Source organism: Marmota flaviventris, chromosome 9 (genome assembly GCF_047511675.1).
Source record: "Marmota flaviventris isolate mMarFla1 chromosome 9, mMarFla1.hap1, whole genome shotgun sequence".
Classification (NCBI taxonomy): domain Eukaryota; kingdom Metazoa; phylum Chordata; class Mammalia; order Rodentia; family Sciuridae; genus Marmota; species Marmota flaviventris.
In genome coordinates, this window is record NC_092506.1 from 22,832,286 (window position 1) to 22,852,048 (window position 19,763).

Consider the following 19,763-nt stretch of genomic DNA (forward strand, 5'->3'; position numbering starts at 1 on the left):
GGAAATCATCTCCTACCTACTCGTTCAGAATTAAATTATGAAGAGGAAGACATTACTCCATATTTTAACACAAACACATACCTATAAAGTCCATTTAGTGTTTGGTTAGTAGTCATGTGTATTTATAGAAAATGTTAAAAATGTTTAAAGTAGGCCAATCTATCAACCATCCTCAGAGGTGGCAAAACTTCCACTAACAACAAAAAAATATAATGTACATCACACATATGCCTCAAATGTACTGTTCTTTCTTTCATTATCTCCCAGAATGAACTTTTTCTCTGCCCTTTCCTCAAGTCTATTTTGTTGCTTTATTTAAAGAAAATAAAACCAAATGTTAAGTATTGGTTATTACAGCTAAGCTGGTGGTGTCTGCCTAACTCTCCTACCATACAATGGAGCACATTCCAAAGGCATCTCTTTGCCCAAAGGACTTTCTTAGTTGGCTAAAGCTAGGAACCTCCAAGTGCTGGTAGACTAGAAATGCTAGTGAATGCTCCCCACAATCACAGCCCTGCAGGTGACTAGCAGCCACTGGTGTCTAAATATCTAAGCTTCCTGGCCCCTGTAGTGAGATAAGTCCAGTGAAGTAAGAAATGTGGGTTCTGCACTAGCTCCAGAATTCTGCAATGAGATGATCAAGTGTTAACAATGCCCTCTTTGCTAGCCAAATTCCCCTCTCTGCCTCACTCCCTACAGGTGTTGCTTGGGATTGTCTTCCAAATGAACTGAGTATACTTTAATTCCTGTCTCAACATGTTTCTTGGAGAACCCATACTACAATAGGGACACAAAAAGAGAAAAGCAAATGTTTCCATTCACAGAAATATTAACATATAATCTGTAAAATTTAAAAAAATTCACAATTTTCAAAGAATATATTTTGAAGGAAATATTATTAGGGGACATGAATGGAGTCCTAATCTTTGCTATTTTCTTTAAAAAAAAAAAAAAACTACAAGTACATTCTGAAAAATATTTCTTCACATCAAAGGTGATACTTCTGCTTTAGATACCTGAAAGGCCCTAGTGTGTCATCAATGTTACAATCCGTAAGAATCTACCTTAAGTAAAGATGAGATTATAAAATCTTGAAAGAACATGAATGCTCTTTAGCCTGAAATGAGAACAGTGGGGAATTGAGTGAGAAATGACAGGAACTTATAATCATCTCTTCTAATGCTTCTAATATCATAATGGAACAGTTATGTCAAGCTATGAAAATCTTCCAATTATACTGTAGTTAAAATGACACTGTACTAACAATAACTATATATTAGCCCATTTCCATACCTTTTATATATGTTAAAAATAAAGTTGAGGGCTGGAGTATGGCTCAGTGGTAGAGTGCTTGCCGAGTATTAATACTCTGGCTTCAATCCCCAGTACTGCAAAAAAAATAAAATTAAGGGGGCCAGAGCTATAGCTCAGTGGCAGAGCATTTGCCTAGCATGCATGAGACACTGGGTTCAATCCTTAGCACTACATAAAAATGAAACAAATAAAATAAATGCATACTGTCCATCTAAAACTACAAATAAATAAATAAAACTAAAATTAAAAATGAAGTTGAAGCTTAAGGTACTTCTTTAACACAGTGGTTAAATTACTTGGTTCAGAAACACAGTTATAGGGAAAAAAAATCTGTTCCCAATTATATTCTAAAATTAACAAAGTTATAGGAAAAAAATCTGTTTTAGTTATATTCTAAAATTGACATATATTAGATAATCACATCAAAAAGAGAATCAGGTGTTGATCACGACAAAGTTGCAGCTGATCCCAAAATAAATCTGAAGTGATCTGAACCTCACACAATTTTATCAAATCATGGGGCAATTCTATTTCTAGGTTTCTAATTAAAAAGAGAAGTGAGGGGAAAGGCCAAAACCTTGTATGTGCATGATGCTTTGTACTTTCTACACTGTTCCCAAAGACTCTTCTCTGAAGACAGACAAGGTGAGGATTTTTAGACAAATCTGACAGATGAAAAGAATAGAATGGTTGATCAAAGATTCCACAACTTTACTAATAAGTGGGACAAGGACTCCAGTCTTGTGATAATCTAGTGCACATTCCACTATACTTCCTGTCCAAAAAAGGAAATAGTAAATTTACCACCAAACTACAGCATAGAGTGCTACACTCAAGAGTGTTTAAAAATAATGCTCTCTTTCCTAAAATATTACATGTTGAGGCTCCAAACTTTTCTAAAGACTATAAACTACAGCATATAATTTAGGACAATTATAAATGATGGTTGAAACAAAGGACTGAGGCATGGAACTTTTGGAACACATTTGGCTCAGTTTGGTGCTCATCTATAGTAAGAATGCATGACATACACACAGAAACTGTCAGAAATTAACCTCATTTTTTTACCCAAAGCCTGTCCCATTTTCTTTGTATTTTGTCAGTGCCTACAGCCCCAACACCTCCCAGTCCTTCTGGACTCTGCTATCTCCCTTACCTCCAAAATCATAAATCTATAGTAAGAACCCATGACCTCCACCTCCTATCTCTCATCTGACTCCCTCTTTCAGTTCCTGCCCCTGTTCCCTTTACCTAAGCCAATACCCCACCAATAGCTGGTTTACCTCCACCAATTTCCTGGTGATTTCCTCATCTCCAGGGATGTTTCCTCTACACCCATTCTCCAAAATATCAAATTAAATCATCCAAAGTATAAATTTAATCATGATATTCTGCTGTTTAAATTCTACCCAAGATTTTACCATCCTTTAGGACAAATAAACCCTTACATGGCCTCCAGGTCCTTTAGGGTCTGGCCTCCTTTCTATATTTCTCTACTCTTATCTCTTCCCACTCTCCTAGAACTTTCAGATGCAGCAGTCTCCAGTTCCTTTAATGTTTTCTCCTGCATCAAAGTCTTCACCCAAGGTGTTCTTTCTGCCGAAATACTGTTCTGTGCCCAACCCTCCTCACCCAACCCTGTCTAATTTGTCAATGCAGTTTAGTGTATTAGTGACTAAGAGAGGACATTCAAGGAGACAGACTTGTTTAAACCTCAGATGCTCCTCCACTTAAGAGCCCTGGGGCTTTAATCAAATTGCTCAACGTGTTTATATTTTCAATTTCTTTCGGTAAAATGGGAATATTAGCAAGACCTACCTTATTGGTTAAATGATTTAATTCAGTTAGTTAGAATAAGATCTGATCCACGTTAAGATTTTTAATAAACATCATCTTATTACCATTGTGAACATTATCCCCTTCTTTCTACTACTGTTCTTCCATGCGTTGGATTAAATGTTATGCCCCCCCACCCCTGCCAAAAAACATCTGTAAGCTCCTGAACTACGTTATTGCCAATATAACTGGCTCCTTTTACATTTTTTGGAGTATATAATATGTGCGTCCTCTGCTACAACAATGAGGTAGAGGCCAAGGATTTCTCACTCACATTATATTCACTGGATCCGCCACATAATCAGCACACAATGGATATGTTTGTGCTGAATCAATGACCCAACTCCACTGCTTAATCACTACAAAGGTCATCCAGATGGCCAATTAAAGTATAAATTTTTTTGGCTGAATTTAAGGGAATTTTCTTTTTAACTCATCATTTGTAGGACTCAAAAATAAATAAATAAATTGATTGGATTAGTCTCTCCAGTCTACTGTCTCCTTAAGAATCACTGTCAGGGGCTGGAGATGTGGCTCAAGCAGTAGCGCCAGGCAAGCAACCCGGGTTCAATCCTCAGCACCACATACAAACAAAGATGTTGTGTCCGCCGAAAACTAAAAAATAAATATTAAAAAAAAAAATTCTCTCTCTCTTTAAAAAAAAAAAAAGAATCATTGTCAAAAAGTATCTTATATTAATAATTTCACAACAAAGATAATTTTTGAAATTGCACTAATAAGGAAAGAAAACAGACTTAAAATTTTCTTTTGTCTCAATGTAATAAAAATAAACTAAGAGAGCCACTAAAAAAAAAAAAAAAAAAAAACAATTCTTTTTAAGTTTTAGTTGTAGGTGGACCCAATACCTTTGTTTTATTCATTTATTTCTATGTGGTGCTGAGGCTCAAACCCAGTGCCTCACACGTGTTAGACAAACACTCTACCACCAAGTCAAAACCCCAGCCCAAAAAAATCACAATTCTTTATGGTTAAGTTTACAAAGCCCTCAGCTATGCTTCTATGGACCTACTTAAACCAAAAGCAAATTAAAACTTCTACCCAGCAGCTCAGGAGGCGGAAGCAGAGGCAGGAGGATAGAAAGTTTAAAACAACTTAGGAAAGCATAAGCAATGTGGTGAGACTCTGCCTCAAAACAAAACATGGGGCTGAGTATGTGGCTAGGGTTAAGCACCTCTGGGTTCAAAACAAACAAGGAACAAAATCTTCTATTATTTTGCATTTACCCAAAACCATTCTTACTGAGTCCTTTGTCCTCAACTGATAAAGACCAGGAAATACTGGGCCTGCTACCTACTGCTCTCATTGCATAAGAATATACTGAAGTTCCAAGTGTTTTTTTTTTAATCTTAAAATTACTATTTAACTATAATAATTATGAGAAAATGTTAAGTACAGAAATCATTATAAGTTTTAACACTATCATTAACCAAAAAGTATCTATTATTAATCAAGAATAGATACTTGGCTCAAAAATCTGCCTGGATAACCCCCTGCCTTCTTCTAGGATTAGCTTGACCGTAGTACAGTGTTTCTCAAATTGCATGATGTCTTGAGAATAACTATTCTTTTCTTGGAGATTTTGATTCAGCAGGTCTGTAGTGAAATCCTACAATCTATTTTTAACAAGTACACCTGACTGATTCTTTACAGCCAGTGTATTTGGTCTATTGCCATGACATAAACAGACCTTTCACATTCAAGCAACATTTGAGGAACACTCCAACTTGTGAGCTCTTGTGCAAGTATTCCAAATTGCAATAAATCACCCTTACTCAGGAACTCTGGCAGTAAATTGCAAACAACATGGAGCCTGAAGTCAGAAAATCTAAATTCAATTTCTTTTGCCATTTATTAGCTGTGTAACCCTTAAACCCCTCACTGTATGTCCCCCTATCCTGGTATATTACGTGAAAATAACAAAACCAACCTCAACCTGCCTCACAGGGTTGCTGTGGGCATCCTTAAAAAACACTTGGAAAGGACTTTGTAAATTAAGATGTCATCATTTAAGATGTCAACATTTCTTAAATTCAGCCTCCCTTAATTCACAATGTGTGAATGTTATCCATCATGTGGGTTTGGTATTGTTTTTTCTTCACATTATCTACACATTATCACCTCCTTTCACACAGTCAGGCAATGGCAGGATTGCAACAACAGATAAGCAATAGCAGGCTCTCTGTTCCAAAGCAAAAGTATAAGATTGAATGTGCAAGATTAGGGGAGGTTGTTTATTGCATTAGCACTGTTCATGTGACAGGACTGGAGTTTCAGCTATCATTAAAGCAAGCCTGGTAATATTTCTACTGGAAGCTATCTTGGCTGTGAGCAGTTAATGTCAGTCATTAGAGAAAAACCAATCTGGAGAATGAGTCTTATACATAATAAAAATGTTAAGGAAACTTTAAAACTGTTTATTTAAATTTCGAAAAGATACTGTACCCTTTCCTGGCCACCTTGAGAAGCATTCACTAAAACAATATATTTCTTTGGCAATTCAGTGTCAACATTATCAGTGGTTTGGACTGAGACTGTAGTTAAGAGATATTGGAGCAAACAACTTCACTCGTACCACTTCATAAAAAGAACAAATTCCCCCACTCCTATTATCTAGATAGGGTATACCAAGAGCATGTGGTATAAGGGTGCCCTCAGGACTACAGAGGTACACATCATTTCCTTACAGCTTCAGACTCTTGTCTGAAAGGGCCATTTTTTTTCCTCATATCAGTTGCAGGAATGTGTGGCCAGCGTTCTCACTGTTACAGGCTGGGCCTCCAAAAGTCAGATCAGAAGTGTTTCAGATTCCGGAGTTTTTCAGATTTTAGGATATTTGCATAAACTTTACCAGCTGAGCATCCTTCAACCACAAAGCTGAAATCTGAAATGCTCCAAAATCTGAACTTTTCAAGTGCCATGTATAATATGTTCAAAGACTTTTGGATTTTGGAGCATCTCAGACTGAGAAAGTTCAACAGGTACCACAAATCACCTCCGCTTTTCCTCTACTTTGTCCCTGACTACTCTCTTCACTACCCTGCTGTCAGAGCCTGCTGCTCATCACTCCCAGCATTCAATCTACCATAGGTATAGCCACCAGTTTCTGCCCTTCGCCACTGAACTATCTTGCCTGCCACTGTCTAACTGATGCATGACTGTGAGCAAGTCATCATTTCTTCCTGCTCATGTTTTCCTCATAGTTCAACTAAAGAGGTTGCTAACAATTCTTCCAGTTCAGTTATTCTATCATTGTTCTTTCCTACCTCTTGACAACCCTTCCATTTTCTCAGATTTACAAAATGACTAACTGCATTTTTGTAAATCCTGTCAACTAACTGTAGTATTTGCTTCTTTCCATGAAGCAAATAAACTATATATTCAATGTTCTATATTTAATTTTTTTGCAATTATTCGCTCTATATACTCACCATTCCATGTCTTTACAATCAAAAGAAATTTTCCAGGGAATTTGGCTACGTCTCCAATAATTTTTAAAAGTCTGAAGGTTCTAGAAGGTTTGGGGTTATTTCATTAGGGCTTCCAAATAAAAAACTACATTTTGACCTACATTTCCTAGAACTGAATTTTTCACTAATTTATCTCAGCATTCCCAATTAGCAAAGTTTTACAGAAATTTTAATTGGAAAAAAATTTTTTATTTAAAAGAAAGTCTATTTGCAACAGTTTTGTAATGAAGATCTAGAGACAAGTAATACATAACCAAAATGTATTAATATTTAAATTTTATTGTCAGCAGAGTGTTCAGTGCTCTGTAACAGTTTCCTAAAATCACAGATGAAGAAAGGTTAGCTTGTTACCTCAATGCCACTCAAGAAAAATTTTTGATCTTAGCTGCATTTCACACTTTCAAAGCTATTTTCATAGCCCTGTTTCCATAACAATGTAACCAGTCTTTGCTTACCCAGTCTTAGTTTCATTCCAGTCTATCTTTTCAGGTGGGAAATTTAAAACAAAGGTGAACTAGGCACAGTAGAACACCCTGTAATCCAAGCTACTCAGGAGACTGAGGCAACTTAGTGAGGCCCTTTCTCCAGATAAACAGGGCTAGGGATGTAGGTGAGAGATACAGTGCCCCAGGGATCAAGCCTCAGTACCACAATGTGTTTAGAACAAATGTATGCCCTCATGTATCTTACAACTAAGATAACAAATGTGAATAGGAAAAAAAAGTAAACTCACATAAAAGAACAGTCATTATCAGAGCTCCAAAAGTACATAATGACTGCCATGTGGCAGTCCCCAAGGAAAAAAATTCATAATCTGCACTCTAAAATATGGGTAAAATCTCACAAAATGAAACCGTGGAAAGAATGTGGAACAGGAGAAAGGGCACTTCAGGCAGTGTAACCAACATCGAACAGTCAAGGAAACCTATTAAGGTTTTCCGTACAGGAGGTGGTGGGAGGGTCTGGGACATGAGCTACTCACCCAAAGAAGAATACATATTGGAGAAGTCACCAGAAGAAGACACAAGAGCAGGTTCAAAATGCACTGAGGAGCTTGATGTTTGCATAGATGCCAAATTTTTTTTGTGTGTATGTAAAGTTTAACAAGTAATATACTGGAGATATTTTTGCAAGACTAAAGTTAATACAGAGGGTGCATAAGAATTGGTAAGTAGGAAATGCATTAGGGCAATGTAGATGCAAAAGAGCCTGTGATGGCAGATTCAGTATGACTTGGCAATTTCCTGTCCAACTGTGGGAAAGAAAGCATGATTCTAGGAATTCAAGAAGCAAACTGGCCACTTGCTGAATTTGACCCTTTAGCATAATATATTTAGCCCACACAATAAATCTGAGAAATTTGCATGAACCTTAAAAATTTAAGAAAGTCTCCACATGAAAATCTAGATCTGGGCTTCTTGTAAGAAAGCTTCAAGGTCTACACCTACATGGCTAAAGGGTGATGCTGAGTGGGGGTTGCAACAAGCACACCACCCTTGAGCAGCCAGACATCTCTCCATATGCACCTCCTCTGGCCACTCCTCTCATTTCCTTTACCTGCCTGAGGCACCTGAATTTGTTGTCTCTGATAAAGACCTGGGTGATGAGCAAGGTGGTGATATAATTAGCAAAAATAGGAAGTTTAGAACAAGTTGGAGAGATGAATTTTAAACATGCTAGGATTAAATCTTTCATCACTACCCAGAGGGATATATATACAGCAAGTTATTAGAAATTCAAGAAAAAGTCTAAAACAGAAAAGATGGACATCTCCACAGACAAAAGTGATAACAGACATAACAATATCAGCATTTACTATGTCAGGTGTTGTTCTAAGTGTTCACACCCGCTAAATCACTTAACCTCATTTAATCAGAACTGCAAACCAAATAGATCCTGATTTTACAAATGAGGAAACTGAGACACACAAAGTCAAGGTGACACAGCTTGTAACTGTCAAAGCCAGGATTCAAAAAGCAGGTAAGCCAGCTCCAGAGCCTAAACTAGGACAACTTCTGCCTGAGGTTATAGTCTGTATTCTGTTTTAAGACTAAATAATTTCATTTTTGAAAGACCAACATTCTTAAATTTGTCACTATTCAAACTTAAGGGAATGTAGAAAGACAATCCATAAAAATACATTAGCTCTTAATCTCAAATATACTGAATAACTTGATATTTGCATTTATTCAACAATTACATGTCAAAACTTACTGTGTGCAGGCACTGTCCTATGTGCTTGAGATTAATATGTGAACAAAAAAGACAATCCTTGCCTTCATGGTGCTTACTTCTAAAAATAAGAAACATCATAAAAAAGCAAAATATACAGGACAGGAGATGAGAACAGATACCAACAAAAAAGAAAAGTAGAGCAGGGTAAAAGAGATCAAGGTGGGGGTATGGGAGAGAGGACTGTCTTTTTAAAGGTAAAATGGTAGGTTCCATTTAGATATTTGAACAAAGGCTTGAATGAGAGTCAGCTATGTGACTATCTGCAGGGTGAGGGTGGGGGGCCAAGGACACAAGATAGCAATGCCAGGTCTGTTCAAAAAACAATGAAGCCAGATGTGATGGCACAGGACTGTTATCTCAGTAGCTTGGGAGACTGAGGCAGGAGGATGGCAAGTTCAAAGCCAGCCTCAGCAATTTAGTGAGGCCCTAAGCACCAGCAAGACCCTGTGTCTAAACAAATATAAAAAAAGGCCTGAGGATGTGGCTCAAATGTTAAAAAAAAAAAAAAAAAAGAAACAAAACAAATAAGAGGTCAGTGTGGCTAGAAGGGCAGGAGTAAGAGGGAAAGTGGGTGAAGATGAGGTCAGAGGCAAAAGGAGGCAAATGGTTTTAAAGCCTTGTTTAATATCACAGGATGGATTTCAGGTTTTAATTCAAGTAGGATGAGAAGCTACTGGAGAGATCAGGGCAAGCATCACATGATCTGACCAGAGTCTTCTAAAGATCACTCTGGCTACTGTATGAGAATCAACCATTGGAGAGCAAAGGTGGAGAAACAGGAGGCTATTACTGTTATTAGGGCAAGAGCTCTTGATGGCTTAGAAATGAGTGGACTAGGGCTGGGGATGTGGCTCAAGCGGTAGCACGCTCGCCTGGCATGCGTGCGGCCCGGGTTCAATCCTCAGCACCACATACAAACAAAGATGTTGTGTCCGCCGAAAACTAAAAAATAAATATTAAAATTCTCTCTCTCTCTCTCTAAAAAAAACTTTGTATTAAAAAAAAAAAAGAAAGAAATGAGTGGACTCTGGTTATTCTGAAATTGGAGTCAAGGGGCTTTCCTAACACATTACACATGGAGAAGAAGACTCAAAGGATTGAAAAGTTTTCTCAAATGTAACTGAACAACTGGACCTATCCAAATTTTTCTAAGTCCACCCTATCTAAGATTTACTAAAGAGGAGTCACAAATAAATGAACTGATAGTAAATCTTTCACCAAGTAACTCTTCTGCAGGCATATTAGTCATCTACTAATTTATCTGTTTCTAACTTCAGCTTTTTCCACAGTCAACTGAGTGAACTACAATTCCTTTTTGTCAAATAAGAATACTTTATACAAATAAAAGATGTTCTTAAACATATTATTTGGAATCCATAAAAATGTGCAAAGAACTACATGAGAACCTCATTTACATCTTATTTCATAACAATCACAATAATCCTGAAAACTATCATTCCCATTTAAAAGATGAAGGAAGCTAAGCTCAGAGGTTGACCATTTTTGCCCAAGGTCAAAGAGCTTAGTGAGCAGCAAAGCTTGCCTGTGCCCACTGACTCCAAAGTGCATCTGTTGTCAGCAATACTGTTTCCCAATGGAACACCCTTGAGAGGCACTAACAGTTCAATTTCTTAAATTGTCTAGCCTTGCCTCCTTTCCTCCTATGACTGAGTTATTTAAATAGAAATAATTTTACCTGATGGTAGTAAAATGACTTTTTGGAAAGCAGACAGTATCCCTGGAATTGACAGTTGGAGATAGGGTAAATGTCTTGCCTTGCTAGGAAAAAAAAATCAAAATATCAAACAAAACATTCCTTCTGACAGGGATTTGTGGCAGACTTAGTTACCTTGAGAAAGCTGTAACCCGGTTCCAGGGTTCATTCAACAACCCCATCACTCAGTCCCTGGCAAAGAAAACTTCCCATACCACAGTGATTTGATTCTTCCCCAAGAAAGAAATGGTGAAATTCTACTCACCATGGTGAAATTCTCTTCATAAGTACAAACTCAACAACATTATCCTTCTGCTTCAAATTCCCCCAACTGCTTCCCATCACTCTTAGGACACAGATGAAAGGGCCCTGCTTGGTGACGCCTTCCTTCCTCTCGAGCTCCTTGCAACATCATGCCCACTGTTTCCGAGCTCTTTCCTGCCTCAGCTGAGTGTGATGGGCACAACCTGTAATCCCAGCAGTCTGGGAAGCTAAGGGCAGGAGGATCACAAGTTCAAAGCCAGCCTCAGCAACATGGAAGCACTAAGCAACTCAGTGAGACCCTGTCTCTAGATAAAATCCAAAATAGGGCTGGGGGTGTGGCTCAGTGGTTAAGTGCCCTTGAGTTCAATTCCCCAATACCACCCCCAAAAAAGAATGCTCTTCCTTCTGTTCTTTCTGCACTCTACACGGAGCTATCTCACACTTACCCTTCAGATCTCAGCTCTGTAAAGCTTCCCAAGGGCAGCTCTATTACCTCCCCCACAAACTCTCACAGAACCAAGCAAATGTTCTTTCCACAATGTGTACATTTGATTACTGTTTGTCATCTCCTTGGACCTTAGCACTCTAGAGAGATGGGCAAATGAAAAGTGTAATATCACACACTCCCCCAAGGTTTTGCTTGCCTTGCCTCCTCAGCCTTAATCTCAATCTATCCCAGAAACATGCATAAGAACTGCTGTATTTTGATTTTTTGCTAAGGATCACAAGGATAGAAATGAAATAAAAGATCCACTATTTTTTTTCAACATCTTTTAACTTGCCCTTTTCTATAAATAGCATCTAATGGTATTACAGTTTATCTATTCAAATCCATTTACCATGTATTCTGGACTTATAAATTTCATTATCTAAAATCAGGACCTTTTTTTCTGAAACTGAAATAAATATATTATATTCAATTTCAACCAATTAAAACAAAAATCAGTTTTGAAGCCCAACACTCTCAGATTCAGTGGCAACAGTAATCTCTGTTTTCTGAAGATCAGCCACCTTCCTTTTTCTTATTAAGCCTTATTCTGGCAATTAGCTCATAAGGCTACTAAGGCAAATAATATTATGAATATTACACACCTTGTGCCAGGCACAGTTAACATGATTTACACAAAATAAGTGTTTTCATTTACCTTTACAACAATCCTATGAAACCTGCTAATAATACAAGAGCTAGCATCCAAGTATAGGTTTGGGTCCCCAAGGTCCAATGTTTGATTTCTAAATAGGAAAGTTAGTGTTGCACATAAAGGAAGGAAAACAGAAAAGGCAGGACAGGGACAAGGGGGCCCGTGAGGGTAAGGGGAGAAAGATTCTAAATCTCTAATTCTGCGACACGTCCCTCTTGATTTTTCCTCCAAAGAGCATCCAGGTCTGCTTGCCAGCTGGTCGACTTCCTCTTTCATAGCCTTTGGCGCCAGAACTTTAAGGTTGCCCTGCTAACTCCGATCTAGAGAACTTGACCCATTTAGGCACATGGACTCCCTTTTGAGAGCTAAAATGCAGAATGAATAAGTACTCAAGAACTTTTATGACTTCACCTGCTCTGATTTTTTGAAAAACATGGTCCTTATAATGGGTACTATGACCAACATCAGCTCATTATTAAAAACAGATACCTACTCCCTGATACTAGGACTTTCAGAGTGTCAATAGGGAGCATGCTATATTCACCAAGCTGGACCTCTAGGGAATCACTAATTTATTGGAGAATGCTGGCATCATAAACAGAAAATATTTGAAGTCCAGACATATGATGACAGTCCAACCATTTGCTTTACTAAGCCTCTCAGTGACCTTCCAATGTTCAACAAGATTCATGATTACAAATCTGAAGAAAATCACCAGCTACGTGATTCTAAAATGAACCAACTATTCTGCGATACTTCCAAAGATGACAAGCATGTGCAAATTTTAGAGTGTGCCTTGAATCAAAAAGTTTTTAATAAAGTTCCTAGGGTATAAAGAAATCCACTCCCAACTCATCCAGTCTATAAGCCAATCACCACCACAAGCATGAGGATCTTGCAGAATGGATAACTTTGCTTCAATTCCTATCTGCAATTCTCCATCTGTGAAACTATAGACGAGGGAAATTATTTAACTAAGCATTCATTTCCTCCTTATTCACAGGGGAAATGGAGTACAGCTCAAAGAGAGATTTGAGACAATATCTGTCAAGTGCCTGGCATACTTCAAGTATTCAACAAATGGTGGTTATTAATATTCCTCTGGGTTTGCCAATTTTAAAAATTAACATTTCATATGTAGTTCTTCAAATCATGTGATATCTCAAATCCTAAAGAAAGGCCCTATTGATAAGTTTTGATTTCTTCAGAAGTCTTGAGTCATTTCAGGTAAATCCTATATATGTATCTAATGTGCAAACAGAATGTGATCAGACTGGTAATCTTGGAAATCCTTTGATTGCTGGAGCTTGGCTAAGCAATTTTGATGAATGCCTTTTCCAGAGAACTCCAGCACAACATGTCCTTTATAAGTGCTCAGGAACCACTGAATTAGAAAAACCTTGGACTATTATAGATCTAGATGAGTTCCATCAGCACCCAAAGCTGCAACACCTTGAGGATTTGCTAATGCAGATATGCAGAGAGCAAAATGCAGAGGTGAAGGCCCTACATGAAATCTAACCTCATTCCATAGAACAGAATATTCCTCAGCAATAAAAATGATTCGATGCTATAAGATGGATGCACCTTGAAAACATCACGCTGGAGCTGGAGATGTGGCTCAAGTGGTAGCACGTTCGCCTAGCATGCATGAGGTACTGGGTTTGATTCTCAGCACCACATAAAAATAAAATAAAGAGATTATGTGTCCACCTAAAAAACACTAATAAATAAATATTAAAAATAAAATAAAATGTTATGCTAAATGAAAAAAGCCAGTCACACACAAAAAATGCATATTGAATGATTCCATTTATATGAAATGTGCACAAAAGGCAAATCCACGTAGCAAAGCAGCTGCCTAGGGATGGAGTGGGTAGGGGTTAGGCAGTGAGAGCAAATGGAGTATAAGACAGAGGATGAAATGTTCTGAAAGTGGATCTGAGGATGGCTGCACAATCCTGTGAACATAATAAAAATCTTAAATTGTACACTTTAAATGGATAAATTGTATGGTATATGAATAGCATCTCAATAAGCTATTTTTTAAAAATCTAACTAATAAAATAATTAGTGGGTAATTTATTCTTTGCTATCTGGAGCAATACCTTCTCCATTCAAAACTAAAACAGGCATTCAGAGTGCCGTCTGATGTTTAAAGTTATCGAATATCTTGAGTTTGGAAGTATGCTTACCTTGCCCTTGCATCTATCATCTCTATTTCAATAGCAATTGTTTTAATGAACTCCAGTGATAGAAACTGCACAAATAAATGCAAAGTTTATCCATGTTCAAACCAAATTCTACAGATTACATTCTTTACTGATCAGCAGTAATGACAGTTCTCTCCTTAGTAAGAACTGACTACCTTCGTTGGCAATCTTTTGATTACTTATTACACTGACCTTCAAACTACTGAAGCTCCACTTTCATGGGATCTCTTTGTTCTTTCAAGAAATACAGTACCTGTATGCCAGGCAAAAGAGTCCTACCCTCTAGATTGGCTAAACTTACCTACTAGGAGCCCAGTAGAACCAATGTGATTCACTTGAGTGGGAACATGACTGGAGAGAGAATTCGGAGAGAAGTCGATTGAACTCCTGATGAGGAATTAAGGGAGGGGAATGGGGGTGAAGAGTAATGAGTATATGGTCTTAAAAACTTAACTAAAGAATCTGTGGCCTTGGGCTGGAGTTATAGCTCAATGGTAGAGTGCTTGCCTAGCATATATGAAGCACTGGGTTCAATCCTCAGCACCACATAAAAATAAATAAATGAAATAAAGGTATTGTGAATCTGTAGCCTAGAATATTTTTATTGATGGCAAAGCATGCTTGTATTTCAGGGGTTTTCCAAGTTTAAGTTTAGAAGAACTCATATCTGAATGTGCAAGCTACTGTGGGAAACAAAAAAAACTGAGAATCCACAGTCCCTGAACTTCAGATCCCAAATCTGAGGAAAACTGAATTTACTCACATGAAGAGATTTAAGAATAACAAGAATAAAAATATACTATCAATTCAACACACATTACTGAGAAAAATATTAAATGAGTAGTACAATTAAGCAATGCCTCCCAAATACTATCTCCCACCAGGCTGGCACAGGAATAAACAGACTGTTTTGTAAAGTAGACATCTTATTAGTATTATTTACACATAAAGATTAATTGTAAAAATCATAACTTTGGTTAAACAAATTACCTATTTTTAGGTAATTAAACCCTAATTACTCAAGTGTCCACCACCACCTCCAATTGTTGTAAAGAACCTGTTTAAAATGTGTTGATCTTAATTTCCTTTGTTTTTAAAAGGTTCCCTGTTTGGAGAGACTAAGGAAGTAGAGGGTTTTGTTTTGTTTTTTGTAGATCCAGGCCACATGTAAATAATGTTATAAATACCAATTTGATCACTGCTTCTGTTTAAAAGCTTAAAAAATTAAGATTCTCCAATAATCCAGGGTGTACCATGATCTTCTCTGCTGCCCCAATGTTTTAATTCTGAATGCTATATAAAACCTTCTCTTATTTATCAATTTCCTTCCCCTCGGGCCAAATGTTTTCAATGAAATGACAATGTTACATTATTTGACTTTTACTAAGGCATTACATATAGATGACTTGGACTTACTATTTGAGTTATTAGTATGGTCAATTTTAAATAGTTTAAAAGTTACTAAAGTTGTTATTACTTTTAAATAGTAATATTTAAATTACTATTTAAAAATTATTATTTTAAATAGTTTAAAATTTATTTACACTATTCTTTGATTGCAAATTACAAATTTTTATCTTTTTTTAATATTTATTTTTAGTTTTCGGGGGACACAACATCTTTATTTTATTTGTATGTGGTGCTGACGATCGATCGAACCCAGTGCCCCGCGCGTGACAGGCGAGTGCACTACCGCTTGAGCCACAACCCCAGCCCACAAATTTTTATCTTGATAATTGATTCTCCATAGCTTTAGTATCTTGTGTAACTGTTGATAAAGTCCACAAACAAGTTTTCCCAAACCAACAACTAAGAAATTGGGTGAGTCAATTTTGAAATTACAATTTGATTATTATATGAAAGAGTTGAAAGTCTTTCTTTGATACTATCAAAGAATAACAAGTACTGTGAAGTGTTATGTCAATAGCTGCTTACATCAGGGAAAGATTTTATACACCCATTCCTACTTGTGTATGTTTTCTCCTAATGTGTAGGCTGCTATCCCAAAAGGTTAACATTATTATGTCTTTCCCAATAAATTGTTTTAAGTGTTTTTGAATGAACAAATAACATGGAATAACATTCGTGTATCTTACTTAAGCTCAGTCTGCAAGCAACCCTAACCACACCAAAGTTCAATAAAATCAGAAGTGAACATCAAAATGAATAATCACATCAAAGAATAACCACGAATGTCGTAAGCAAACGCTTGGTTTTTTTGTTTTGTTTTTAAAAAGCCAAAACAGAGGGAAAATAAAGAAAAAGGGGGGGGGGCAGGAAAAGAGGGAAAAAAGGGATAACAAAAACAAGTAATTTTTCCAAATTCTCCAATCTGACCTTTGTCCTCCATTTTTAAAGTCCTCCAGTTGGCTGGAACTAGGTTTAACTCACTTCGTGGGGATACTTTTCCCCACAAACGACCTTCTGCAATGTTGCTGATTGCAACGTGAAGAGCGATTGTTCTGAGAAAGCAATAAGCTTTTGCTACTCATTCGAACGCCAGAAAAGTTTATGGGGAATTTTTTTTTAAAGGGGGTTTTGTAAATTACATGAAATTTCCAGTTAGGAGGCAAGGTTCCACGAATCCGAAAGAGGGTGAAATTTAACGCTTCCACACCCCTTGCCCCATCCTCACTCCTAACAAGTCAACTGAAGGCTTTTCATCCTAAGCACAGCGTCTGTTTTTAAAAACTTTTCTTTTAAAAGCACTCGGAAGGAAAGGCTCAAGGTGAGTAGGAAGCCGCCTGACTGCGGCCACGAACCCGGAATGGCTTCAAAGACACAAGCCCCTCAGAGCTAAGGCAGATTTCTCGCACCTTCCAAGTTGCACTTCAGATTTCCAGAGTTCAGCCAGCAACGTATTTAGTATTTTAAAAGTCCACAAGTCTGAGCAAGCCGTAAGATGGCTAAGGGAGGTAGGGCGGGTGAGCGGGACACAGGAGTGGGAGGAAGGCGAGGGAAGATGGGGAGGGGAAGGCCAAGCACTAGTCCTGGTTTGTGCGGGCCCCGCCGAGCCGCGAGCCGGGGCAGGAGGGAGGGCGCGGCGCGGCATCCGACTCACCTGCCCATTCACCGAGCGCCGGGCCGACCCCCGCCTCGTTACCCACACCCCAGACGCGAAGAGCCGTGTAGAGCGAGTACGAGATGCGCAGGGACAGGTAGGCCACGGTGCCAAAGCCTACCCAGTACAGAAAGCTGGCAGCTGGGAGAGCGCTCTCCATGGCTTTCGAGCAGGCCTTTCTACCTCCGTGAATGGAAGAAAAAAAAATCGAATGAATGAAGTCAGAAGGAGGTGCCAGCTGTGACTGCGAGGACGACACTCACGCGCCTTTCGTAGAACCCTTTGAGCCTAAACCCCGCCCACGGCGCCATATACGTGCTGCCATTGGTGATTTATCTTTCCCTCTGCTAGTAGTGGGTCATCTATTGGCTAATGATAGGTTTGTTGCCCCGCCCACACCCCCACCTGCACGTACCGTGTGGCGCTTCCGTTCTAAGACTGTGGATCGTTCACCTGCCAATCAAGTATCAGTCCCGCCCAATCGCCTCACCAAGACCCACAGGATTCCCCTCCCGGGCCGCAAGTCTCACCCCACCAAAGCGCCCTGGTTTCTCATTGGCTGCGGTGGTCCTAGTTTTCTGATTGGCCAGTCAGATCCAGCCTGATTTAGCCCTGGTTTGAAGATAGACTTTGGATCAGAGAAGCGGCCAGCGAATGGGAAGTTTGTAGTAGGAAGTGTGCGTGGAGCCATGGTTTTATTTTCACCTCTGTATAAGCACTTCTGTATCGTTGTTAGTGTGGGGTCGTGGTTCCCGTAGTCTTTCCGGATAAAGGCTTGCAGTACCCTGTTTCTGTGCCTTTCCCCAGCGCACACATTCGCTCTTGTTACACTTACGTCTTCAGGTTCTTCTATAGGCTTGGCCTCCCACCCGCTTTATGCATGAAACAACTGGTCGTTCCCAACTACTTGGAGTTCAAGGCAAACAGCTTGCTACAGTCAGATACTCTAATTCAGAACGGCAGAAGAGCCGTAAGATAAACGAAAAAATGGACCATAGGAATACAGCTTGCAGAACAATTAGTTTTGGAAAGATAACCTACCTTCTAACTGGGTTAAAGAAAAATTTCTGTAATCCCCCCCCTCCCGTTTTTGTGTGGTGAACGAGTGGAGTTTCTTTCTTTCTTTTTTTTTTTTTTTGGAACCGGGTATTGAGCCACATCCCCAACCCTTTTTGTTTTAATTTTTGAGGCAGAGCCTCTCTAAGTTGGTTAGGGCCTTGCGAAATTGTGGAAGCTGGCTTTGAACTTGTGATCCTCCTTCCTCAGCTTCCCAAGTCACTGGGATTACAGGTGTGCCAGCATCACGCCTGACTAGAGAGTGGAGTTTCAGGGAATGATTTAGGACAGATGAGTCTGGACACCTGAGAAATTAACAGGAAGCCGGTTTATTGGCTGCAGGGGTAGCTCATGCCAGAGTGGCTCATGCCAAGTAAGTTTCAGAAATAGTGTAAGACAGTTGTGTAAGTGTTTTACCCATAATTCTCCTTTCCTCTCTTCAAGACTTTCTCTTCCCTTTTCTGGCGTGGATTTGGACTCACATTAGTGAGTCAAGGTTTTTTGTTGTTGTTGTTGTTTTTTCCTTCTGATTCAAGGTTTTGTTTTGGTTTTTGGTTTTGGGTTTTTTGTTTGTTTGTTTGTTTTGTTTTGTTTGTTTGTTTGGTTCAAGCAGGAACTCCAGGGTAGTAATTCTAAGGGTAACAGTTCAATTCATCTTGAGGCTAACTTGATAGTTTTATAATATTAACTTTGAGCCATATTCCTGTGCACTCCCCCCACTCTTTCTCCACACTTATCAGATAAATTAGGTACAGTGATAAAGCTGGAAGTGTTCTTCATAACGTTAGTTGTCTACTAGAATTCGGTTACGTGAATGAAGTTGGCATCATTCTGTTTAGAGTTTGATACCTTTGGATGAGGCTGCCTCTTCATTTTAAAGTCCCACCACCCTCTCCTTCAGCCTCTACCACTTCCCAATATCTTTGCTTAGAGTAGAGCTCCAGATTTATACATTCCAGCTCATCATTGCTCACCAACTCAGTACCCTCAAGCTATTCAGTCCCATTTTCCTCAGGATAAGGTAGAAGAAAGGAACATTATAAAATAGCAATACGTAGTTTTGACTCATATGTAGGCATGTATATGGCCCACACAAGAATCTGTGTTTAGAGGCAGTATGCTATGAATCTATAGGACCTAGAACAGTGCCTGGAACCCTAGAAGAACCCAACAAATGAAGTAGAAGTAAAGATTCATTCAGCACATATTAATTGTACTTTAATTATGTGCCTGTCACTGAGCTAAGTACTGAGTATACAACAGGCAGCCAATGGTCAATTCCCAGTTCTTCTCCTATTCTATTATTTAGCAGTGGGAAATCCATTTTTCTCACTAGCTGCTTCTTTCCCAGAGTCCTTTGCTGGCATTTCCTCTTACTGGCCTCTAAATGATTCAGTGCCCTTATGCTCAGACCCCAGCTCTCTTTACTTCTCTGGACAA

The 19,763-nt window shown here is 38.6% G+C and overlaps 1 protein-coding gene across 1 annotated transcript in view; it reads right to left on the minus strand.

Moving 5' to 3' along the window:
• Nucleotides 1-17,562, minus strand: part of Hsd17b12 (hydroxysteroid 17-beta dehydrogenase 12) — a 148,336-nt gene extending 130,774 nt beyond the window's left edge. Inside the window, exon 1 of the mRNA XM_027936716.2 lies at nucleotides 17,268-17,562. Within this exon, the coding sequence (XP_027792517.1) occupies nucleotides 17,268-17,427 (160 nt within the window). The 5' untranslated portion in view covers nucleotides 17,428-17,562. The remainder of the gene's footprint in view (nucleotides 1-17,267) is intronic.
• Nucleotides 17,563-19,763: the final 2,201 nt, after the last annotated feature.